General features: G+C 46.5%; 1 protein-coding gene across 4 annotated transcripts in view; it reads left to right on the top strand.

The window, feature by feature from the left end:
* SUFU (SUFU negative regulator of hedgehog signaling) overlaps nucleotides 1–25993 on the top strand; it is a 99879-nt gene that overhangs the window by 56921 nt on the left and 16965 nt on the right. For 2 of the 4 annotated variants that reach the window (XR_012510147.1, XM_074373707.1), the window contains exons 4-8: nucleotides 7933–8075; nucleotides 8974–9059; nucleotides 9324–9396; nucleotides 12282–12438; nucleotides 14234–14345. Coding sequence is in view for 2 of the 4 variants with exons in the window: in XM_074373707.1 (XP_074229808.1) it covers nucleotides 7933–8075; nucleotides 8974–9059; nucleotides 9324–9396; nucleotides 12282–12438; nucleotides 14234–14345 (571 nt within the window). In the remaining 2 variants the exon portion in view is untranslated. The remainder of the gene's footprint in view (nucleotides 1–7932; nucleotides 8076–8973; nucleotides 9060–9323; nucleotides 9397–12281; nucleotides 12439–14233; nucleotides 14346–25993) is intronic. The other 2 variants (XR_012510148.1, XM_010970982.2) reach the window with 1 other exon arrangement.

The following is a 25993-nucleotide window of genomic DNA, read 5'->3' as shown; positions in this document are numbered from 1 at the left end:
AGGGTGATGACCAATTTGAGGGGCCAGTTAGGATCTACACAGCCAGGCAGCCCCCACCTTGTAAGACTTCTTGCCAGGGAGTGGCTTGCTATTGGGGAAAAAGACATCAAGTAATGAAACCTTTCTTTGAACCAAGCAAGGGGCAGAATCTTGCCTAGCAGTTTTAAGACTCTCTTTGCCACCCTCGAGTGGTATTTCCCCTCTGGTGAATTTGCCAGACAGGCAGCAGCCTGTTTCTTGTGGTACTTGGAGGCAGCTCAGAGGGAAGAAGGAAGGGAATGGGAAGTGAGCCTCCAGGCCTCACCTGGACCAACCTGCCTTCAGACTCCAGGCGGCCCCTCTGCTGTGCGGTTTGGGTGGGAGTCCCAGGGATTTGCATCCTAATGTCTTGGTAAGGACACTTCAGGGAACCAGAGAATGGAAGGGAGAGAGCGGGAGCGAGCTCCTCTAACCACTGTGCTTAACAGCTGGGCCTCCAACCGATGTGTTATTAGCATTTGAAAACCCCTCTGAAGGGGCTGAGGGCTTCCTGGGGTGGGCGCCGGGCCTGAGTGCTGAGACCCGCGGTGGCTCCGACAGAATGGCGCTGAGCATCCAGGGCATAAAGACCAGGCCAGACTCAAGAATGAGCCCATTGTGGCTTTGTCCCCGGCTTGAAAACTGTGACCAAGACTCTTTCATTGTTAAGAAAGACCGTTTCTTGGCCATCGCAGAGCTAAGTCTAGTTCCCCCACCAGGCAAGGCTGTAAGGAACTACCTTTCTCCGGCTAGTTAACGCCTTCTTCCCCTCTCCTGCCTCTAACTCAGTGTGGATCACGCACACTCAGAGTGGAGTGTGTTGGTCCTGGAGCAGTGACTGGGGTCTGTCTCCCAGCTGCCTAAATTAAGCCCCTTCCCAAGTTGTCATGCAAAGTAACTTGATCATTCATATTTCATTTAAACAGTGTGGTTTTGTACATTTATTTTTAAATCAATGTCAATTCCAGTTAATAAAAGATCACAACTCTAGACCTTTATAGCCTTCCCTGTTTTTAGCCAAAGTCCCTGCCAGGCTCGTGGTGTACGTCTACAGAGAGACATAAGCTAGAAGTTGGGGCGCTGGAGGGAATCTTTCTTAAACCAGGAACGTGGTGCCACCTACTGGCAGTTGCTGTTAGCTACAGGCTCTGTGGCCGGTCCTGTTTTCTGGTAAAGGGAATAGGACCTGGGTGGGGGTAGCTATACTGTATTCCAGTACAGGGGTAATAACACACCACAGTGGGGAGCACACTGAGTAGGCACACTATTTCCTGCTTACAGATGAGAAAACAGGCTTAGAAATTGTAGCTGGGCAAGTTGTCCAGGGTCACAACTAGTAAGGGGCAGAAGCAGAAAAGAACAGAGCTTTCCCAACTGCAAAGTTAACCAGTCTGCCAGGGTTTGCCAAAGCTAGCAAGAGACTTTAGGTGTTAACTGGACAAGGCATTCAGTAAGGTGAATAGTGAGGACTCTTCCCCCTTCAGTTCTGATTCAATCCTGCTGGTTTTTTCAGTTTGATAGGACTCTAAACTTCTAATGGCTCTTTAACTGCGGCTCATTTCAGTTTTTAACAATGTTAGGTAGGCAATAGTATCAGTTATAAATTAATAACATTTTATTTTCATTGAATTACTTTGCAATTATCAAATTATCTTCCACTTTATAGTGAGCAACACTGATTTTCTTTTCTTTTTATTTTCCTTATTTAGTACATTGACATGAAGTTTCCTTTTAAAGTAAGGTTGTTTAGGTTTAAAAAAAAAGTGAGTCGGGGGGAGGGTATAGCTCAGTGCTAGAGTGTGCATTTAGCATGCATTGGGTCTTGGGTTCAATCCCCAGTACCTCCATTGAAGAAAAAAATTAAAATAAATATACCTAATCCCCCTCCCCAAAAAAGTGAATCAATTTTAGGGGAAAAATACAGGGAGGTAATGGTACAGGGAGGTAATGGTACAGGCGTACTACCGGTACGTCAAAAATCCTGACGAGTGTTACGCATGACTCAGAAGTTTGGTAGACAGTGCACTGTGCCCACCCTCACTGACTTGCTCCATGATCTTGGGCAGTCTTGAAGATCCTTTCCTCATTTGTAGAAAATGAAAATGCTGAAGTAGGTGCTCATTCAGGTCACGTGGACTGTAAAATGTGGTGGTGTCTGGGTATTACAACTAAGGTTTCTGCTGGGCCAGGCTGCTTAGTCTGAGGAGGTGGTAACAAGGAATCCAGGGTCTCACCCTTGCTTCTCCCACTTTGCTTCTCCCCCAAGAGTCTCCCCTTTTGCTTACTGCATTCCTTTTTTCTTTTTAAATCATCCTTGTTGAGATATAATTCACAGTTGTAAAACCATTATCCCAATGAACCCTAGAACATTTTCATCACCCTAAAAAAAACCCCATACCAGTCACTCCGCATTTCCCCCTAACCATCCCAGCCCTGGGCAACCACTAATCCGTTTATCTCCATGTATTTGCCTATTCAGGACATTCTGTATAAATGGAATCACGCAAGGCCTTTTGTGACTGGCTTCTTACACTTAGCACAATGTTTTTAAAGTTGATGTTGTGGTGTTTATCATTACTTCAGCCCTTTTTATTGCCAAATAATATTCCATTATGTGGATAAACCACGTTTTATTTATTCATTCATTAGTTGATGGACATTTGGGTTGTTTCTACCTTTGGGCTATTATGACTAATGTGGGTACATGTTTTCATTTCTTTCGGGTATTTACCTAGAAGTGAGATTTCTGGGTCACATGGTAACTCCATGTTTAATATTTTGTGGAATCACCTGTTTTCCAAAGCAGTTCCGTGTTTTACACCTCAGCAATACACAAGGGTTCCAGTTTTTCCACATCCTCACCAATACTTGTTATTTTCTGGCGGGGGTTTGTTTGTTTGTTTTTTACTTTTATCATAGCCATCCTAATGGATAGAAAATGGTTATTTCACTGTGGTTTTGATTTGCATTTCTTTTCATTTTCTTGAAGTACAACAGGTTTTAACTTTAATGAAGTCCAGTTTATCTACTCTTTTTTGCTTGTTCTTTTGGTGTCTAAGAACATTGCCTAATCCAAAGTGAGAAGATTTATGCTTATGTTTCTTCTAACAGTTTTATAGTTTTAACTATTATAGTTAGGCCTATGATACATTTTGAATTAAGTTTTATTTATGGTGTAAAGAAGGGATTTGACTTAATTCTTGATTTTTTTGTATGTAGATACTCATTTGTCCCATCACTATTTGCTGAAAAGAGTATTCTTTCCTGTATTGAACTGTCTTGGCTGCCTTGTTGAAAATTAATTGACCGTAAATTTGAGATTTTATTTCTGGACTCTAATTCTGTTACATTGATCAGATGTGTATTCTTACTGCCAGTACCACACTGTCTTGATAACTGTAGCTTTGTAGCAAGTTTTGAAAACAGGAAGATTAAGTCTTTCAACTTTGTTCATCTTTTTCAAGATTGTTTTGGCTGTTCTGGGTCCCTGCATTTTCATACGAATTTTAGGGCCAGCTTGTGAATTTCTACAAAAAAAGACATCTGGCATTTTGATAAGGATTGCATTGAATCTGTAGATCAACTTGGGGAATATTGCCATGTTAATAATATTAAGTCTCCTGATTTATGAACAATTTCCATTTGTGTAGGTTTTCTCTATTTTCTTTCAACAATTGTTTTATAGTTTTCAGAGTACAGGTTTTACATTTGTTTTGTTAAATTTGTTCTCAAGTATTGTATTTTTTCATTTTATTATGAATGGAAATATTTTCTTGATTTCATTTTCGGATTGTTCATTGCTAGTGTATAGAAATACAAGTAAATGAATATATTGCTCTTAACTCCATTATGGCTGATTAATTTTGTAGAGAAGTTAGAAACTACCACCATACCCATGCTTTCAATGCATTGTATAGTGTGACACGTATCTATCTTTTTTTATATAAAACTTTTAATAAACTATTTTGGAGCAAAAAAAAAACACACTTGTATTTCTATACAAGAGGTTTTTGTATATTGTTCTTGTACCCTGCAATCTTGCTGAACTTGCTTTCTCTCATCATTTTTTAGTGAATTCCTTGGGGTTTTCAGTGTACAAAATCATGTCATCTGCAAATAGAGATAGTTTTATTTCTTTTCCAATCTATCTACATTTCTGTTTCTTTTTCTTGCCTTTTTGCCTTGGTTAGAACCTCTAATACCATGTTGAATAGAAGTGGCAAAAGCGGACATCTCTGTCTTGTTCCTGATCTTAGAGGGAAAAAATTCATTCTCTTACCATCAAGTATGATATTAGCAGTAGGTTTTTTGTAGATGTCCTTTAATAGGTTGAGGAATTTCCCATCTGTTCCTAGTTTGAGTGTTTTGTCATTAAAAAAAAAAAAGAATTGGTTTTTGCTCAGTGCTTTTTCTGTGTTGATTCAGATGATCATGTGATTTTTTAAAAAACCTTTATTCTATTGATGTAGTGTATTACATTGATTTTCATATGTTAAACCAACCTTACATTTCTGGGATAAATCCCACTTGGTCATTGTGTATAATCCTTTGTATACGTTGCTGTGTTCAGTTTGCTGGTATTTTGTTGAGGATTTTTGTGTCTATGCATAAGGGATATTGGTCTATGGCTTTCTTTTCTTGTAATGCCTTTGCTTAGTTTTGGTATCAGGGCTTAATAGAATGAATTGGGAAGTGTTACCTCTTTCATTTTTTGGAAAAGTTTGTGAAGAATTAGTATTAATTTTTCTCTAAATGTTTGGTGGACTTTATAGTGAAGCCACTTTTTATTGTGGAGAAAGCTTTTAATTACTAATTCAGTCTTTTTCCTTGTTGTATTATTTCTTACTTGTAGATCATACATGCTGCTTATAGGCACACACTTCTGTAAAAGGAGAGGGAATCTGGGAGAAGTGGGCCAAACAGGAGTCAGGAAGTTTGGGGGTTTATGGTTGGCTCTGCCTGGAGTTGTGCCTTACTTTGAATATTGATAAAAAGGGAAGAGACCTCAAGTGTTGAGATTCCCAGCTTGTAAGTAATAGACCACAATGAACTACTATAGAATTTAAAGAATGAGGTAGCTATAGTATACAGAGCTATAGTAACCAAAACAGTATGGTATTGGCATAAAAACAGATACATAATTTAGTGGAACAGGGTAAAGAACCCAGAAATAAACCCACACATATGTGGTCAATTAACTTACATCAGAGGAGCGAAGAATATACAATGGAGACTGGGTAGTCTCTTTAACTAACGGTGTTAGAAAAGCTGGACAGCCACATGCAAAAAATGAAACTAGACTCCTTTCTTATACTATAAGCAAATAGCAACTTAAAATGGTTTAAAGACTTGAATATAAGACCTGAAACCATAAAGCTCCTAGAAGAAAACATAGGGGGTAAACTCCTTCACATTGGTCTTAGCAGTGATTTTTTTTTTTTAATTTGGCACCAGAAGTAAAGACAACAAAAGCAAGAATAAATAAGTGGGACCACATGAAACTAAAAAGCTTCTGCACAGCAAAGGAAACCATCAACAAAGTGAAAAGACAACCTACTGAATGGGAGCAAATATTTGCAAATCATATATCTGATAAGAGATTACTAGCCAATATATATAAAGAACTCATACAACTCAATAGCCAAAAAAAAACAAAACAAAACAAAACCCCAAAACTATCTGATTTTAAATGAGCAGAGGAACTGAATAAACAGTTTTTCAAAGAAGACATACAAATGGTCAACAAGTACGTGAAAAAGTGCTCAACATCACTAATCAGAGAAATGCAAATCAAAACCACAATGAGATATCACCTCACACCGGTTAAAACGGCTGTCATCAAAAAGACAAGGGAAAACAAGTGTTGGTGGATATGTGGGAAAAAAGGAACCCTTGTGCACTGTTGGTAGGAATGTAAATTGATTCAGCTATTTGGAAAACAGTATAGAGATTCCTCAAAAAATGAAATACAGAAATTACTCTATGATCTAGCAGTTCCACTTCTGGGTATTTACCTGAAGAAAACAAAAACACTAATTTTAAGAGATACATGCACTTCTATGTTGCCTGCAGCATGATTTACAGTAGCCAAGATGTGGAAACAACTTAAGTGTCCACTGGTGGATGAATGGATAAAGAATGTGGTATAATCCACAAATGATAAATGCTGGAGAGGATGTAGAGAAAAGGGAACCCTCCTCCACTGTTGATGAGATGTAGTTTGGTGCAGCCATTATGGAAAACAGTATGGAGTTTCCTGAAAAAAACTAAAAATAGACTTACCATATGATCCAGCAATCCCATCCTGGGCATTTATCCGGAGGGAACTCTTAATTCAAAAAGATACATGCACCCCAATGTTCATAGCGACACTGTTTACCATAGCCAAGACATGGAAACAACCAGACAGATGACTGGATAAAGAAGATGTGGTGTATAAATACAATGGAATGCTACTCAGCCATAAAAAAGAATGGAATCTTGCCATTTGCCACATGGATGGGCCTTGTGAGGGCATTATGCTAAGTGATAAAGACAAGTACCATATGATTTCACTTATATGTAGAATCTAAAAAAATGCAAAACAAACAAACAAAACAAAACAAAACAACAACCAAGTTCATAGATAAAGAGAACAGACTGGTTGTTTCCAGAGGGGAAAGAAGGGGGTGGTGGGTGAAATGGGTGAAGGAGGTCAAAAGGTACAAACTTCCAGGTATAAGTAAGTTCTGGAGAGGTAGTGTACAGCAGGGTGACTATGGTCAACAATACTGTGTTATATATGAAAGTTGCTAAGAGAGTAGATCCTAAAAGTTCTCATCACAAGAAAAAAAATTGTGATGATGTGAAATGATGGACTTATTGTGGTAATAATTAAACAATATATCAAATCATTATGTTGTACACCTTAGACAAAGTGTTATATGTCAAATATATCTCCATAAAATTAGTGGGGGAAAAGGAATGAGGTAGCTTTCTATGTGTTGATATGAAATGATCTCCAGAATACATAACTTTAAGTGAAATGTGCAAAATGGTGTGAAGGGGAAAAAATGGAGAGGACCTATAGATGTATATAGGCTGGTCAATACAGAGGACGTGCAAGGACACCCAAGACGAGAGTCAGGGGTGGTGGGAGACTTCATAGCATCTGGGTGTTTTCCCTTATGGTTGTACTACCTCAGACAGATTTCTTTAAGGCAGTGGGCCAGTGTGAAGGGCAACAGTGCGACGAAGAGGTGGCTGTGTTTGCACGTTTCTCTTGGGCAGCCGAGGCCCCATGCCTGTGTCATGGAAACAGCTGCCCCTCCAGGCTGTCCATCTCTGCTGAGGTGTGTGAGGCACGATCACACCTCCATCACTGAGGAACTATTCCCTGAATCTGTCTAACCTGTGGGAAACCAGAGACAGCTCTCAGAGGCCCTCCAAGGCTGGGGCTTCCTTTTCGAGCACCGTTCCAGCTGCACAGAAATCCTGGGATGTTTTTCCAAGGTGAAGGGCCTTCACTGCCCTCCAGCCTCCCTGTGGACTTCTGCCCAGGTGGCCCCACAGTAAAGCTCTTTATTCTTTCCTGGCAGACCTGATCATGGCTGCTTCCACCCCTCAAATAAGTGAAGGTGCTGGGAAAGTGAAGGTGCCAGATGTCTTTGGACCTGCCAGGCCAAGTGAGCAGCCGCACTGGCAGCCTGTCATTTTCCACTGGAGGCTGGCAAGATTGGCGAGCAGGAACGTGTTTGGTTTTGGGGAAATAGCCATACTCTTTTCTCCCATCTGAGTGGATGCTTCCCCTCCCTTCACCGGGACCACCTTGGAAGACTGGGGAGCCTCCTAGCCTGGGCTTCTCAGACCCCAGGTCAGGCTCCAGGCCTGGCTGCAGGGCCTCAAACACTGAGAATCCTCATGTCTCTCCCACAGAGAACACCTTCTGCAGCGGGGACCACGTGTCTTGGCACAGCCCTTTGGATAACAGTGAGTCGAGAATTCAGCACATGCTGTTGACAGAGGACCCGCAGATGCAGCCCGTGCAGACACCCTTTGGGGTGGTTACCTTCCTCCAGGTGAGGCACAGGATGGACATGGGCTCGAGTCTTCCCTGGGTAGGGGGGTGAAGAAATGGGATTTCCTTGATTCTTCTCCCATTTTCTACTCCCTCTGATGGTTGTCAGGTAGATTCGGATGGTCTGATTTAACCTGCTGAGCTGGGAGAAGGGGGCAGAGGAAGGGACCATTTGGGTAGGAGAGAATGGCTATAGCTGAGGGGGTAACAGGGAGGGTATTTCTGTGAACTAGTAAGATCCAGACAGCTAGAGACGCAGGACCTCCCCCTAGGAAGGCAGCTTTGGGCTGGACCTGCCCTTTATTGAGAAGGGGTGTGTATCTACTCCTGCTGCAGCTGGGCTGGCTTGTGATCATGGTGGGGTCTCTGTGAAGTTTCAGTTGTTTCCTTTGAGATTTACACAGAAGCTCAGGCCCTGTTAAGGGAGGGAGGGAGCTTCTCTGCAAGCTGCTGTGGCCCTTTGGTCATCGTTCCAAGCTTGAAGGGTCTCAAGATCTCCTCTGTTGACATTCCCCATAATACTAGACTGGGCAGGAACATCTCCCTGGACCTCCCCTGCTTCCAGAGACGTGGGCTGGGGACCCATCCTGAGGTGGCAGGGCCCTGATTTTGTCTTCTGCAGATAGGGCTAGGTTTTGCATCACCCCGATACCTGAGCTGTCACTACAGGGCAAGTGTCAGACCTCAGTGCCCTGTCTGTGGACCCGTCTAACTCCTAGCCAGGCAGCTTTGCCCTCCTAAGGGAACCATTCCATTTTTAACACATCAGCCCCTAAGCACAGATCCTGCCTGTGGTTCCCCCAGCTTGAGGTGACACAGAGAGCCTGGGTGGCTGATCTTCCAGATGGGTAGGAGGAATGGCCATTAACGCACAATGGCTTCTTGTCCCCGGATCTCAGATTGTTGGTGTCTGCACCGAGGAGCTCCACGCAGCACAGCAGTGGAATGGGCAAGGCATCCTGGAGCTGCTGCGGACGGTACCTGTGTGAGTGCACCCCTGTGCCCTGAGGTGGGGGCCTGGCTTCCTGGGCCTGGGGTTGGGAACCCCTCATTCCCCCTTGCGGGCTCCCCTTATAGTGCTGCTTAGGCTCTGGGTTTTCACATCAGGGCTTCCTGATCACTCTCCCTGATGGTCCCTGGCCACTAACTATTCCCCTGTGTCCTGGGCCTGGGGCAGCAAACAGGCGGTAGACCCAGCCCATCAGCCCAGACCCTCAGTTACCATCCTGTCCCCTTTCCTTGTCCACAGCGCTGGCGGCCCCTGGCTGATAACTGACATGCGACGGGGAGAGACCATATTTGAGATCGATCCACACCTGCAAGTATGTCCTGAGTGAGGAAAACCTTTCTAGCACCCTATGCCTAGGGCTCTTCCAAGTAATACTGGCTTTCATCCTGAGAAAATGGAGGAGCTTTATTTGTGAGTGAGTAGAAATATGGCATGATTTGGAACTTGTCTCCCGAGTTCTGCAGAGTGCATAAGGGAGCAGAGATTTCAGCCCAGGAAAACTTGTCTCAGACACATGTATTTTTGCATTTTAAAAGTATTAATCTTACTGTATGCAAATTATGCATCAATAAACCTGTCTTAAAAATCTGATCACCAGGACAAAAGAAAATCAGTTTAGTGGATATTGCTTGCCCAGTCCTTATCCTCCCACATTCCCCTTCTTAGAAGAACACAGACTTTCTTTCAGAGAGCCACCTCACTGCAACCTCTACCCTGTAACAGACAGTAGAACAGGTGATATTAACCACACAGCCCAGCTGCAGAGGGGAGCACTGATGGTCTAATGGTCCCATCCCCTTTTAGATACATTTTTCATCTTGGGCAGTTAGACACCGAGCTCCTCCCCTGGTAGGTTGGCATCCCTTGATGTGTAAAAAGAAGTCTTTCTACACACAGGCCTACAGTTCCCACTCACCGTGGCCCACCTGTACAGAGTTTCAGTGTCGTCTTTGAGTTTTTTAGAAGCAGCACTCTTTTTTGCATGCAGGTGAAGTCTGAAAGCCACATAGAGCACAACTTTCTTTCTCACGGGCTGCTCATGAAGTAGAAACAGCAGATAGCTAATAATGTGCCCGGCACGTGCCTGTCTCCTTCTCCTTTGCCCCAACCCACTCTCTGAACCTTTGCAGGTCATTGCCATCTCTGAACCTGTTATGCCTCTAAAAATCTTTTCCACAGGCAGCTGCCAGAAGTTACGTGTCCTTTAGGTAGGGCAGGAGGTGGCAGGGAGGTCGCAGGTGGACATGTAGCCAGCAGTCCCTGGGTTCTTTACTGCAGACCTGGGAGTTCTTGGGCAGAAACCCTACTTATTCACAGATGATACTCCTCTATCTTCCCAGTGCCTTTAACACTGAAGCTTTCAAATTGCTGCCAGGATCCTCTGTTATCTCTACTTTAAATGTGGTTTCCTCGTTGCTTCTGCTTATGCAAGAACCAGGAACCATGAAGGCTATGTTTCCCTAAGCCCTTGTTCTGTATCCACACTGGGATCCAGCACCGTGGGCTGTTGCTTGGCCCCTGTCCTAAGTGCTAAAAAAGAACTTGATCCTTTGAGCTAGTAGGGTAAGCAGCCCGTCCTTTCTCTGCATGCCAAGAACTATTCTCCCTGGTCTTCAAGCTCTCCTGAGACCAGCCAGCAGGACCCAGAACACCTAGTGGTCTTTAAAAGCAAGTAGGGGCACTTGGTGAGAAAGTCCAGCTTCCTTTCCTGGTGGCTCTGTGCACCCAGTGGAAACTCCTCTGTGCTTGCTTGTGTCTTTCTGGGGCCTGCTTGCTGGCAGTTCATTTTAGATCTGCTCCTCGTCCTCTGCTCCAAGCTTTACCACTAGACAGCTGTGTACATGAACAAATCCCTGAACTCCTCCACATCTTCATCCTTTCTTGCTTAGTGTAAAGTAAGTGGGCTGAACTAGTTGAGCCAAGAGGTGTCCTCAGCTGCTTGCTTGGGTGAAAGGTCTCAGGGCGGCCAGTGGAGAGGAAAGAGCACAGACTCCATCCTGAGCAAGCCAGAGCACAGCCCCTCCCAAGAGCACAGAGAGCTGCTTCCCATCATCAGCCTCCTCTTGCCTCTGCTGAGAACCCCAAGCTTTGCCCAGGCTGATGGTAGCACTGGAAAAGAGGAGGGTGTGATGGGAAGAAGGCATCAGGCCAGGGCCACCTGCTGACTGGTCTCAAGAAATAAGGACACTATGTAGGCTTCCCTTGTGCTTCCCGAAACAGGCTCCGAGGCTGAGCAGCAGGCTATTTTAGAGCTTTTGGAGTCACGGGGAGAAGGTCCGGCAGATGGGGAGGTGCAGACTCTTATTGAGGTGCTCACTCAGGAGCTTTATTTGGCCCACATGACTTTTTATGAACAAGGTTGCGGAAGCCTCCCAGATGACCTTTAATCCAAAGCACAACGTCACAACTAGGTTTTACCAGAAATCCCAGGGTGTTTGTTTCCAGCTCTTCCTTGAGGCCATTTGGAGTGTTTGGACTCAGCAATACCAAGGCTGTGCAAAGGCAGAGCCTCTGGTGGAGTCTGCAAGTGGTCATTGCCCTCCAGACCCCAATTTCTGTCTAAGAAGTGGAAAAGAATCTCCATCCAGAATCCTTGGCGAAACAAGTTGGCAGTGCAACGAGGGGAAGTCCTGCTCCTCTGCTCTCTGGGGCTCTTCACTGCGTGACCACACCCTCTGCTGTTAGAAGAGGAAACTGCAAGTGTGGAGACTGAGAAATGGGGCCGAGCCCCAGCCTGTCTGGCCGGCCAGACTTCCACCCTGGCCTCTGTAGCAGCAACTGGAACTGGAGGAGTTCTACCAGGGTGATCAGTGAGGAGAGGAGGGACTGTGCCTTTCTTCAGGGAAGTAGTTCCTGGCTCTGCCACATCAGCTCCATGGGCCAGCACAGGGTAGGCAGAGTCGGGGCTCTGAAACAGGTGTGGTCAGTTTACTGGAAAGCTGGTAACAGAGGAGAAGCTTCCCTTGGGATTTTCATTCTTCCTGGTTTCCCCTAATTCCTGGTTCTCCTGGGGGAGCCCAGTGCTGGCAGAGACCATCAAGCATTAGTAACCGGAACAGAGAAAGGTCAGATATCCTGCTCTTCCAGCATCTGTCCCATGCTTAGCTCTCGCAAGGGCTAAGCAAATACTGGAAAGGTGGTGGTGACCTTGGGCCACCAGTTCTCTGAAGGAACTCTGGCTCTTTGGTTCTTTCCAAGCAGGAGAGGGTTGACAAAGGCATTGAGACAGACGGCTCCAACCTGAGTGGTGTCAGTGCCAAGTGTGCCTGGGATGATCTGAGCCGGCCCCCCGAGGACGACGAGGACAGCCGGAGCATCTGCATCGGCACGCAGCCCCGGCGGCTTTCTGGCAAAGGTAGGAACCATCACCCTCCCTTTCCCCAGGCTGGCTTTCAGACTCTCTAGGATGGATCGGTAACAAAAACAGCCCAGTCAATAGTGTATTTCCTGGCAGGATTTAAACAGCAAGTGAAGTCTTTCCGCAGGGTAGCATCAAGGGAGCTTTACGGATCCATTTCTCCTGTGTTTCCTGTGTGTGTTTCAAATGCACCACCAGCAGTGACCATTGTGTTTCAGATTTGCCGCTTGCAATCTGAGGTCATGGAGGTGAGTGGAAGTCCTAGAACAGTTACAGGAAAAGGCCGTAGTCCACCCAAGTGCAAGAGAACAAGCATTGGCCACCCACAGAATTGACACAGGGCCCAGCTCTAGCCTGAAAGCCATGCCAGACCCAAGGATCACTCTGGCCTTGGGCCTTCCCAGGCCTGAGATGCAAGAGGCCTAAGGGTGAGGCCAGTGTGCAGACTTCCCCGCCCTACTGTCCTGCAGATACAGCAGCATGGACTGGGCACCCTTACATTGCATTCTGGGGAGGGGGCTGTGGGGAAGGATCTCTCCTGTTGGGAGCTCGTTGTGCTGGTCTTGGCTATAGAAACAGCCGTGGTTTTTAAAAAAGGGCATTGCTATTTACATATACATGTGTCTACAGCTGCTCTTTCTACTTCCTTTCTCTGTTCCTCCACGTTTTCTTACCTTTTGAAGAATAAGAAACCTAGAATCATAAATAAAATACCTACACATGTGATTGCACTTATAAAAGGTTTTCTTTTTCCATAAAGAACAACTTAAACCCCTAGTGCAAATATCTGACCCCTTTCTTTCCTTCCTGCTTGTTCTAATGGTGTGACAAGACTGTGGGAGGTTTTGAGAGAGTGTACAATTGTTAAAATTATTCAGTTCCTTTTGACAAAGTAGGTAATTTAAGAAAGGATTCATAGTCTTGCCCAAAATTTCAACCATTATTGGCTATGTTTTACAAATTATAAAAGTAATCCATGCCACTATAGCAAATCAGCTAGAAAAGTTAATAATCACTTCCATCATCTACTCTAAGCCCAGCCTTTTTGGTATGTGTTTGTATATGTAGTGGAGTAAATCTTAGACCAGAATCTCAATATAGGGGGCCAGACTAGTAAGCTTCACCCCAAAGACCAGCAAAGCACCTTGCAAAGAAATAACCCCACCAAGGGATGCCTTTCTCACCTTCTGGCCCTTGGCAGACCCGTGCAGAGGCAGAGTTCCCTGGGATAGACCAAGGTGGGGAGATGACTCAGCCTCCCACTGACCCAGCCCAAGGGGAAGGGGTGGCAGAGCCAGACACCAACTGACCACCCAGAACCCAGGAACTTGTGTAAGAGACACCTGCTCATTTGTGGCAGAGCACTTACAGTCCTCACTGGCACCCATTAGGTGGGCAGAATCCCTGGGTGGTCTTGGGCAGTGGCCTTGTCAGCCACTAACTGGAGCCATGTTAAGGGTAAGCCTAGGACCTGGGACACAGGAAGGGAGAGGATGGTGAAGGAGAGCCCTGTCTCGGAGGGTGCCCTTCTGAGGTCCAGAGGCCTCTCCCTTGTCTTCTACAAGAATGGTGCTCTTGAGGCTGGAAGTTTCTGAAGTGCATGGTGCCTCATCTGCCCTGTGTCCTCAGGCTGCACTAACTCAGATCACAAGGCTGATGCCTAGAGTGACTTTAGGACCAGCCTTTGCAGGGGCCTTTCCCCAGCACATCTGCAGAGCCAGGCTCCGAGGACAGGGCTAGGGGATGCTGAGAGCCCAGAGGGCCATCAGATAACTTAGTGGTATCATTGCAGACACGGAGCAGATCCGGGAGACCCTGAGGAGAGGACTTGAGATCAACAGCAAACCTGTCCTTCCTCCAATCAACTCTCAGCGGCAGAATGGCCTCACCCACGACCGGGCCCCGTAAGTTCCCCACCCACAGAGGGGGTTAGTGCAGCTTCCTGACAGCAATGTCCCAGGACTGGGACAAGGGGGCAGTTTTGTCCCCATGGCTTGCATGAGCGAGAACAATGCACAGAGCCCTTGCTGGATGGACTCAGGGTCTCTGGGGTACACGGATCTGTGGGTCATAAGGGACTTAAGAGGGGGCCCAGCAGAGCAGAAATATAAACATCAGTAAATATTTACATGGGCTGTGTGACCAGATGGGAGGCCAAATTGGGGCAAAATCTGACTGGGGCCTCCCAGCCTTGTGGGAGCCCATTGTGCTGAGCACGATTCCCCTCCTTATCTCAGCCTCGGCCAGAGTTGCCCTTCCTTCCTTCCTGGAGCCTGGTCTCCGGCTGATAGCCACAACCCCAGGGGCCTCCCTGTCTGGCCAGCCCTGTACTGGACGCCTGCTGCTGAGGCCCTTCTTCCTGCCTCCCTTCCATGGGGCCCAGGGAAGGGAAGGGAAGTCCTTTGCAGGCCTCCGCTGTCTGTCCAAGAGACCCGGTAGCCCTTGGGATAGATTGTGGCCACCCCAGTGGTCAGATCCACTTCTTGCTGACCTCTCTTCCTCTGATAGGGAACAAATGGTGGGCAGAGTTAGAGCTGGGCACCCGGCTCTGCCTCTAGTCCCAGGGCAATTCTAGGGAATAGCTGCTGGCAGGGGATAGCTGGGAGCTGGCAGCCCAGAGCAGGAACCTTGCCTGCCAGGGAGGAAGTTGCTGTGCCCTGGGCTACAAGGGAGGCAGGCCACTCCTGCAAGACCAGGGTGATTCGTCCTTCTCCTAATAAGTCTTTATTACACACTTGCTATGTGGCAAGCTTAGGACCCAGAGGGCCATCTGGATGTAGGCTCTTTAGAGGGGCACATAAAATGAAACAATTAATTGGCATGATTCTGGCTGTGGATGTAATTTTTTAGAAAGTTACTTTGAATTCTAGCTTCAGTTGCTCATCCATGATCCCCAGAAATAGTAGTGATTTAATGCACTACAGAAAAGACAAGTCAGCATGATGTAGAGTAGTTAGGGAGGGCTTCTTGGAGGAGGAAGAACATGAGATGGGCTTTGAAGGTGCCCTAGAATTTTATCAAGCAGGGGAAGGAGCTGACAGGGATGAAACGGTGGAGGCCTGGTTGGTTAAAGTTGAGGCTGCAACCTGGGAGCGGATTGTGGAGTTGGGAGAGTTATTCTGACAGCTCAAGATGGCCCACCTGGCGAATCTGCCATTGGCAAGAGCCTGGAGAGGCCTCCACTGCTACCTCCGAGCAGCTTTTAACTCCAGCCAGTGGGTTTCTGCAGCCAGCTCCCTTGAAGTAGCTGGCTTAAGGCACCACCTTCCCTGGCAGCAGCAGATGGCCAGGCTGGGTTGTGGGACATCTGGAAATGCTCCACCTGTGAGTCTGGAGCCTGTCCCACGGCCATACTCCTTCCCATGCCCTGCGCTTGGGCCCTGTTGGCACTGGTGGGAGGACGGGAGGAATTTGAAGACTTAAAGGCTCAAGCAAATTGCCCTGAAACTTGTACACAGTCTCAGTTCAGATGGCCCTTCTACCTCCAAAGGTCTGGGTTTCTGGGCAGAAGGGCAGGGACTTCTTTGGGCTGAGTTGACTGAGCTTTAAGTGGGAGAGATGGGTGGGAGCAGATCAGAGGTGCAGCCCTCAGGGGTCATCTCCCCTCCTTGCCATTGAGTTACTCAATCGGGTGTCCAAAGTGCTGCAATCTGCTGTCTGGAGGAAATCAGAGCTCCTCCTCTAATGTTCTCAGTGCTGGTTACCAATTTGTTAACAATTGGCTGAGGAATGATTCCTCTTCCTTTGCTAAGAACATTTTCCAACACACCCCTCAAGTCTCTAGCTCCCTGTTATCTCAGAATCAATGATGGTGGACTCAGTTCAGTTTAGCAAGCACAACTGGAATATCTGTGCTGCCCACCCTGGGACCTGACCCCATTTCAGATAAACCGCATGGATTGCGACTGAGAAAGCCGACCCAAAATGTGCTGGCACCAGTGTTTGCTCCTTTCCCTGTGGGGGAGCAACCAGCACTGGCCCTATTGTGTCTCCGTGTCCGATTTCCTTTAGTCAGGCTTTCTGGGCTGGGGCTCTGATGCATGGGTCTTCGTGGGTCTGAATGTGCTCTGAGGAGACTGTGGAGATAGACTGGAGGCTCAGAAGAGCTGATGGAGCCTGGGCTTTAGCAGCTGGGCTCTAGTCTACTTGGGGGAGTTGGGCACTTGCTCTTTCCCACCTCAGTGGCCACTAACACTTATAAAATACTTAGCACGTGCCAGGTACTGTTCCAAGTACTGTGTTAGTCTACTTCATCCTCATAAGTCACTCTGTGAAGTAGATAATCTTATTATCCTCCTTTTAAAGATGCAGAAACTGAGGTACCGAGAGGCTGATAAGTAACATGGCCAGGATGAGAACAGGTGGCACCTAGGGCAGTCTCTTGGCCATTAACACGGTGTGATCCTCCTTACTCCGTCCTCGGGGACTGCATGCGGGACACCCCAGACCGTATCTCTGAAGTGTAATAACCCTCATTGGTGGACCTCCTCTAGATAGTCAGAGCATGAATAGAGACCTCTCCCATGACACCGAGGACAAGGCTAAAGCCCCACATTAGAAGCTTACTGTTTGCATTTAACTCTAGGGAGGGCATGCTGTCAGCCTCGGTGCTTCCAAATTCCCAGAGATAACGAGATGGGTCATAATTGGCTCATTTATACCAGAATCACTTTTTGATACAAAGTGTTGTTTTCTCCATGTTCAGAAACAAAACCAACCCCATCTCTGGCCCCTCCACCACTTCAGGGCTAGGGGATTTCTTTTTTTTCTTTCTTGAGGCCTCACTTCCTGCTTCCCAGAAAGGCAGGCCCCTTTGGGTAACCTGCTCCTCTCTCACTGGCCCTTGCCAGCCCTCCTCCCACCACCTTCCCGGAAGGGGAGTCCTTGGCCCTCTTTCGGGCTTCTTCCCGTGTTTCACAACCCCTGCATTCCAGCCGTGAAATTTGTATCTGGCTTTTCCCAAGATGATCAGTTGAGAAAAGCCTCCTTCGGCTTGCTGGCGCCTCCTTTCCCACTGCCTGCCCGCGTGAGTTTGGGAAGCAGCTCCTTTGTGCCACCAAGGGGAGCCTGGCTTCAGGGCTGCGCCTGCCAACATTTGTAAGGACCTGGGTCAAGGGGGGAAAAAGTCACTGGGCATCCTCTCTGTCTGAGGTTGCCTGGTTAGTTAGACGTGGACTGTTCTACAGAGTTTTGCCTTTGCTTCCCAGCCTCCCCACAGTGACCTGGGGGATGTGCATGGTCAGGTGCTTTGCATGGGGAGGTTTGCATTGCTGTAAACTTGCTCTGATGCTGGGAACCTGCATCAGTGTATCACGACCTCCTCCTCCCTCTGCCAGTGACTCACTGACTGAGGTTGGGGGACCTTTAGGGAGCTCTCTGAGTTGCATAATACCCCCAAAGAGGAGCAGGGCTCATGCATGCGCGCGCGCATGTGTGTGTGTGTGTGTGTGTGTGTGTGTGTGTGTGTGTGTGTGTGTGTTGGCGGGGAAGGTTCCTGGCTATATGAGAAACATTTTGTAGTTGAGGCACCTTTAAAATGCAAACTAACCATTATTGCTGAGTCAAGTTTCTCAGTCTTGTGGAATTGCATCAGCAGCTTTTAAGGCTTTTTATTTTTCCTTGTTGCCTTAATTTTCTGGAGAATTAAAGCTTTGCAGCATGATTTCTCTTGTTGTGACATTTTCAGCTGCACCCTCCCCCCAATATATACACACACAGGACGCATGTATTTCTCCCCACTTTTATGTTCTCATCTCTTTGGCCTTTTGGATGAGGTGGCCCTGCTGCCTCTGTTCCCGTCTTGAATGGCTTGTGACCTGGTCAGGGAGTCATCCTTTAAGAGAAAATTGTGTTTTGTTTTGCTCTGAAGCCCATGAAGATTAATTAGAAGAAGAAAATATCTAGTTTGCACCAGGGAATTGAGTGAAGGAAGGTGGGTTTCCATCTGGGAAAACAGCTGGGCTGTCGCCATCACTTGCTGTACGCAGGGCCGGCTTGGGTAATCCTCTGCTGAGGGCTCTATCATGTCAGTGCAGTGGTCAGCCCAGAGCCCGCGTCTGTCGCTTTGGCTCCCCTCCCCACTCCCACGCTGGGGAAGTACGGTTGTTTTCACTGGAGAGAAAACCTAAAAAGAAACAGCCCTGCTCCCACAGGGCTGATGGGAGGAAGGGCCCAGGCCTCCATGATCCATATTTGTCTTGCCGAGTGCCTGCCTTTCTGTGCCTTTCTCAGAAATACACATTTGAAAAGGCGGAACAGGGGCTCCACAGCAACCTGCCTGGGTGAATTTCTGTTTGGACTCCATTCTCTGCTCCACTTCCCCAAAGAGGGTGAAGCTGTGACCATTGTTAACACCCTAGCCTTGGAGTTTATGGCTGGCATGTTGAATTCTCAGTCCAAACTGCATCCTTCTTCCTCGAGTTGCACAATCAGAAGTATTTTTATCACCCATCCTTGATCCTCAGTGTCACCCAACACTTCAGCAGTGAGTCACTTCTCCAGGGAAGGGAAAAGGAAGGCTCAAAGGTGAGAGCTGGAGAGAGGAAATGAGTCAGTAACTCAGAAAACAGAAAGCCAAGGGCTCTGGCTAGAGCAGTCTCATTCAGGAAAGCAGGGTCCTAGTCTCCCACCCTAGTCCAACCACACAGCGGTCCCTGGTGCCCAGAGGAGTTAATAGTTGATTAAGGAATCCAGTAACCTTAATGCAGGTTTTACTCACTCTCTCTGCTTCCCCCACACTCCGTCCCACTGCTCTATCATCACATTCCAACCTTGGGATGTTCGCTGTGAAAATACTGCATGTCATTATTTAGTTATTGGTGTTTACCAACAACCTTTTAAGGCCTCTACTCCTTGTGTCATCCCCAACAGAGAATTTGTCAGAATGACCTGGTGATACAGCCTTGTGCTTAACAGTAACTGTGGAGATGAGCTGGTGCTCTCACCTCCACCCACACCCTGTCCCTGTCCTGCACTGAAGGGAGACCTGCAGTGGTTCTTTCTCTGGAAAGTTCAGAGCTTTCGTCAGCAATCTGAAAGCAAAAGGAATAATCTCCCAGGCTAGAGGCAGAAGCCAGAGGTTGGGCTGGGCTCAGCAGGCCAAACCCATTTCACTTCTGAATAGTTGCCAACGCAGGTGCCCTGGTTCCTGCTCCGGGCGTCCCCAAGGAGAAGGCCTCAAGTCGTGTGGCCAGTGCAGACGTCATCACTGTCACAGGACTGGGATTGTGACTAAAAGGAGTCTCGGTGGTTGGGCTTCTCTTCTTTCTGCACCTGCTGCCTTGGGCTAAAATGGAAAAATTAAGACTTTTCAATCTGTAGAGATCCAGCTGGTGAAGAAACATGGATATGGTCCTGTCCATCTGTAAAGTGTGCATAGGGTGAACAGGGGCATGTACCATAAACTGTACAGTACTAGAAATCAGGAGTCTATCTTGACACTGGAAGGAGAAGGCTTTTTAGGATATGCAAGAAGTCACCTTATACAGTGGGAAGTGTAAATATAGAATGTGTTATGAAGACAGGTGGTAAAGAAGAAATAAATGTAAAGATTCAGGTCAGTTGCTGAATTGATGGGGTGTGTCTGAGCCATCTCATAAACCACTCCTCAGTGCTCCCAATACAGGAAGATTCCTGGCTTGGACAGGTTCTTGTGGCAGAGCAGGCAGTTTTCATTGAGTATTGCCATGTGCCAGGCCCTGTGTTGTGGGCTACTTTTGTCTCCATTTTACAAACTAGTACACGGAGGCTTAGAGAGATTGTATAACTTATCTTGGGTCTGTGAGCCAATATTAATAAGATTTAGAGACAAAATTTGAACCTTGGGTTATTTGACTCCAGATCCAGGCCTCTGCACCACTGGGTATTGCCTGTAAAGGAGGATGAAAGTGGAGGAGGTGCCTGCCAATTCACAGGAAAAAATAACTGGAAAGAAGGCTTTGGAAGTCTGCATACCAATGCACAGAGTAAAGCTGATGTTTTAGTTTATCTGAAAACCCATGTGGGTGGCAGTTCAGAGGGGACCATTTGGCTGAGAGAAACATACTAAAAAATAAAGTGAAATCTGCTAGAGGATTGTTCCATCCAAATGAGTGAGGTAGACATACAGGGAGCAGGAAGTGAGATCCAACATGAGAGAGAGGCAAGGGGAATAGCCAGCATGAAGGTGAAGAATGATCCTATGACGATGGCTATGCAGCAAGAACAGAAGGTGACCAGTTCAGACTGGAGTTGTTTGGAAGGATCCTCTGGAGAGATGTCTTTAAGAAGATAAAATTGGTAAATATTTGATGTGTTTGAAAATCTTGGGAGAATCTGTAGGCCACTGGTAGTTAGTTCAGGATTGAATTAGTGATAAACACATAGAAAACCAAGACAGTTATTAAATACAAGGAAAATAGACAGTTACACTAGAAAGGAAAAGTAATCATAGTATACTATGTGGCTCAGTTGTAAATAGCATTAGTATAGTATAATAATGTAAACACTTGATACTGATCCAAACAAACTCAGTTATCTTGGGAAGATTGGGGGGGGGGGAGTGTGGATGGATGAAAGGGAGCAAAAAGCTGGTCTTCTGTAGCAGGAAGTCGATAGCTAAAGCCTGAAAAGAAAATACCAGGAAGCAGAAGTAAAGTATATTATATTAGCGCCATTGAGGAAAATATCTAAGGAATCAGCTAAGAGAGATGACAGTGCTTGTCTCTGAGGTGTAGGGAGTGGGAAGACTGCTGATATTATAATGAACTTAGAACTATTTGACTCTTTAAACTTTAAAAAGAATAGTTAAAAAAAAAAGTCAGGGGGAGGGTGTAGCTCAGTGGTAGAGTATATGCTTAGCATGTACAAGATCATGGGTTCAATCACCAGTACTGCCATTAAATAAATAAATAAACCTACACCCCCCCCAAAAAAAAAAGCCAAAGGAGTGATATTGTAGGAGTTGTTACAACTTGCCCTGCGTGGTGAAAAGAAAGGACAACACATTCCAGGTGAAAATCACATAACTGGCACCAAGATAAGCCCTGGTCACACAAAGGAACATCAGTTTCCCCGGTGTCAGGCTGAGAGCTGAAGATGAACATCGTATAACCATCCAGCAGGCCTCCTGAGAGCGTCTGTGTTGGGATGAACAGATGGTGAGGGGCCCTTGGATGTGCAGCTGACTCTGACCAGCAAGGAGGCTGATGGCAGCAGTGACAGGGCCTTGGGGAAAAGCACTTGGGCAGAGCAGGGTTCAGGAGGGAAAATCCTGGGCCCTGTGAGAGCACTGCCTAGCCCAGAGGGAGTGTCCCCATAGCCTTTTAGGGGGGTTGTTGGGGATTAAGTAAATGGGGTTCTTGTGGCTAAGATTGGAAGATACTGGCTTACATAAAATGAAACCAGTTTGTTTACCCTCTGTAGTCCTCCTGAACATTTTGTGAATCTCTAATCTAAGATGCAGTGTTTGGTATCCAGCCCTTGCCACATCTGCTTTTCTAGAAGCTTCTCTTCAATTAAAATTCCATCAAATACCCTTTGGGAAGCCCTGCCCTGGCTTCTAGGAAACAGTTCTTTTAAGAGTTCAGGGAAGAAAAATAGATGTCTCTTCATGGCCCTAAAACCCCAGAAAGAAAGACCAGTCAAAGGATGGGAGGTTCTTAAGGAGAAATATTGTGATGACATTTTAGCTGGCATCAGGAAGACCTAGGGGTTTTGTCTCAGCCCCTTATTTACTCATTGTGTGGCCTTGGACTAGTTATTTAAAGTATCTGAGTTTCAGTTTCTTCATCTATAAAATGGGAAAAATAATACCTATTTATAGGGTTGTTATAAAAATGAAAGGAACAAAGTGTATACAGGGTTTATCCTAGGACCTGGCTTCATAGTCTGCACTCAATACAAGGTACCTCTTAATATTGTTATTGCAGATAGTCCCCTGAAAACTAAAAGGAGGTGTAATACCTGTAGGGACCAGTGTAGACATGTAGAGAATCCTTTACGTAACTCAGAAAATTTTTTGAAGAATTTGAACAAAACCTGGAAGGAGAAGTATGTTATACCACACAGACTTTAAGGAACAGGGTCAAGAAAAGCTGAAACTCAAGAAGAACTGAGTCTTGTTAAATAAAAAAAAAAAGTGCTCTGACCAGTGAAAAAGGCTTTATTTTTTGTACTTCTGTTTGGAACAAGAAAAAAACCTAGGCCCAGCTGTTTGGACAGAATAATGTTAATCAGAGGCAGAGAAACAGCAAAAATTTACTTTAGTTCTGTTATGCTTCCATCTCAAAAAGAATGGTTAGCAGAATAGGAAGGGTCATCCAGGCATTCACAAGGGGATTGAAGCCAGGACTTCAGATTTCCTAGTCCACATGTATTGCACCTCAGAATACCAGTCGAATTGGCAGATGAAACTCATGAAGCTGATGTCAGTAATCTTTGAGGCAATGGGAGAGAGGTGTTGGCAGACTGAAAGCACTTAAAAATTTCAAGACGCCAAAAGCATCTTCCACGCTCTAGACTAGGAAGCTTGGTGTCAACTCTGAGGGAAAATTCAGGGCTAGATTATTCAGTGAGTAAGCTGTGAACACTCTCTAAGGAAAAACAGTGAGCCCTGAGAGTCAGCATGGATTCACGAACAGTCAGGCCTGCCAGACCACCCTTCCTGCCTTTGTAGAAACACTTACCTATTTCTACTTGGTAGACAAAGGAAATGCTGTAGACCTTATAAAGGTGGGGGTTAGCAAGACATTTTGAGAGTGTCTTCTGACATCATTGTTGGCAAGACAGAGAAATTGTCTACAGAGCATCCAGGAGGGTGAGGGGCTTGTTGATGGGATGGTTGGGTTGATTTATAATCAGTTGAATGAGCATACCCAAAGAATAATGATGTCAGTCTGTCAGCCTGTCTGACTGGCCCTGTCCTGTTCACTGTTTAGTCAAAGCCTCGGATGAGAACATCGATGGTGAGTTTATCAGCTTTGTCAGTGATGTGAAATCAGGAGGGAATGCCAATATCATGGGTGCCAGAGTCAGGTTTCAGAAATATCCGGACTGCTTGAAACACTAGCCAGATGATGCAGAGTTCTGTTCTAAGCTCCAGATCATCTAGAGTACATACAAGTCGGGGGAGAAAATGTCTAAGCTCAGCCCATGGGAGAAAGCCTGAGGGAGATTTTGTTGACAGAAGGATTGCAGTATGAGTTGGTAGTATGATGAAGTTACAAAGAATAGACAATTTGATGACAGTTATAATAGAAATAAAGTATCCCCAAGAAGAAAGCTCTCAGTCCCTCTGTGACCCATGCTGGTTAGACCACTTAGCATATTTATTTCCGCACATGACACTTCACTTCTGGACATGACACTCTGGCTTTGACAAGCTAGAGTGAATCCAAGGGAGAGTGACTTGTATGGATGGAAGATTTCAGAACCTTGTCTTAAGAATATAATTGAAAGTTGGGGCCACAAATACTGGAAAAGAGAAACTGTTGGTGGGCTGTGGGAGCAGTGTTGGGGATTTAAAAGGCTGCCATCGAGGATGGATTAAATTACTCCTGGGTAACGTGAGGACCACTAGATGAGAATTGCATGAAGGCTGAGTGTGCTCTATACAAGGAAGGCAGCCCCACCAGCACCTCTCTCAGCAGAACAAAAGCCTCAAAGGGGTTTGTTGGCCTGTAGTTTGGCCTTCCCAGAGCACCAGCAGTTGACCAGGGCCCACAGTGTCTGCTCAGGGAGTCAGGGCCCTTTCAAGCCCCATCTCAGAAGTCCCCTCTCCAAGTTCAGGGCAAGGACCTTTGCTCAGAAAAGGGGACTGACTTGGCCAGAGGCAGTTGGATTCTGGGCCCAGGATAAAGGTAAATAAGTCTCTCCTAAGCTCTCAACGTTCCTGCACAAGGAGCAGATAGACTTCTAGAGGCAGCGAGCTAATATCTTGTTAAGGCATTCCAGGCACTGTCAGGTGCTTCACCTTGGTCATCTTATTTAACCCTTCTCACAAAAGGTATTGTTATTCTTCCCACCAAGAGGATGCTGAAGCTTAGAGGCTATTTGCCCAAGGTCATATGGAACTTGAACCCAGAAACTATTGTTAGCCATTCTGCCTCCCTGAGTGTCCTTCATTCCCTGGCCCCCGTCCTCCTAGCAGCCCCCAGGGAGTGTAGGCCATGCTTCCCTGGGAGCCATTCTCCCTTCCTACCTCGAAGCTCTGCCTTCCCCTCCACTAGGAACCCAGGGAGAAAACAGCCCAGCTGAAAATTAGGCCACGCTGGCGAGCACACTACTTATTTTTTTATGACTAAGATTAAGCTGACAACCATGCAAAACATTGCAAACCTGTGTCGGCTGCAGATTTAATACCTCACCCAGCCCACACAAATAATTCATGCTTCTGCATCGATGTCCAGAAAAAACAAATCAGCAAAAAGCTGGGCTCCTGCGTGTGTGTGCGGAGCAGCCGCGTTTCCATTGAAGCAGCATGCCGGAAATACCCAAGCTCCAGGACTGCAGATCTAGCGTTTTGCAATTTTTTTTTTCTCTTAAGAGATTAAACTATGTTTTCAAGTGATTGAAGGTTAGTGGGAGGTGTAAATGTGGACACTTGTCACATTAATTCTTCAGATGATTAAGTTCTTTTCCATTTCTTTAAAGCTGTTTGCACTTGGGTTTGATGTCCTCGTTCTGGGTGAGTGTGTTGTAGCAGTTACCAAGGTGACTTTAGCTGACTTTCAACAATTTATTTTTCCCTGTAGCTTGAGACGTCTCTAGCCCTGTGTGTTGTTGATTCTGCTCTCCCAGCCCCCTGCCCCCACCCCCAGTTTGCTATTCATCAGCATTTTTGCCTGTGCCAGAGAGGCCCTGCTGGCCCTGCCTGGCAGCCAGGCCTTTCAGGAGCATGGTGGTGTGTCTCAGAGGTGGCGCAGGGAAGTGACGGTGAGGGTCACAGCCTGGCTCTTCCTTTTAAACTCACTCTGTAACCATAGGCTTGTCACCTCACTTCTCTGAGCTGTGGTTTCCTCACCTGTACAAGAAGGGTTAACCACAGAATCTACCTGGGTGCTTGCTGTGAGGACTGAGCACATGAATCTATGGACTCCTTACTCTGGAGCAGAGTAGGGGCTCACCAGAGGGACTGCTGTCTCTCCTGAGTTCTGCTTTGCCTAGGGCCCTGAGGCAACTGCTGAGAAGTGGTGTTAGGTGTTGCCCTTCTCTGAAAGGAGGTGTAGCAGCCGGGGTGTATTGGGAAGAGAGCTAGTCAGAGGTCCTCGGCTCCCATCCTGGCTCCCAGCTCTGTGGCCTTGGACACAGTGCCGGCCCTCTTTTGTAAAGGAAATAGGTAGATTAAACAACCTCGGAGTTCCCTTCCAGTCCTGAGATTCCGTGACCCTCTTGGCCAGAGTGTTTGTCTCCTTCATAGGTCTTGTAAAAGGGCTTGTCAAAGGAGGTGCTAGGGCAAAGGGTAGTTTCAGAACTGGCTTTGGGAAACCAGAGGAAGGGACCTTTTTGTGAAAGAGTGGTCACATCTGGGGTGGATCCACCCAGCTGGTGGGATGGCCTCTGTTACCTCAGGGGC

Source organism: Camelus bactrianus, chromosome 11 (assembly GCF_048773025.1).
Source record: "Camelus bactrianus isolate YW-2024 breed Bactrian camel chromosome 11, ASM4877302v1, whole genome shotgun sequence".
Classification (NCBI taxonomy): domain Eukaryota; kingdom Metazoa; phylum Chordata; class Mammalia; order Artiodactyla; family Camelidae; genus Camelus; species Camelus bactrianus.
This window is presented reverse-complemented; position numbering and strand designations above follow the sequence as displayed.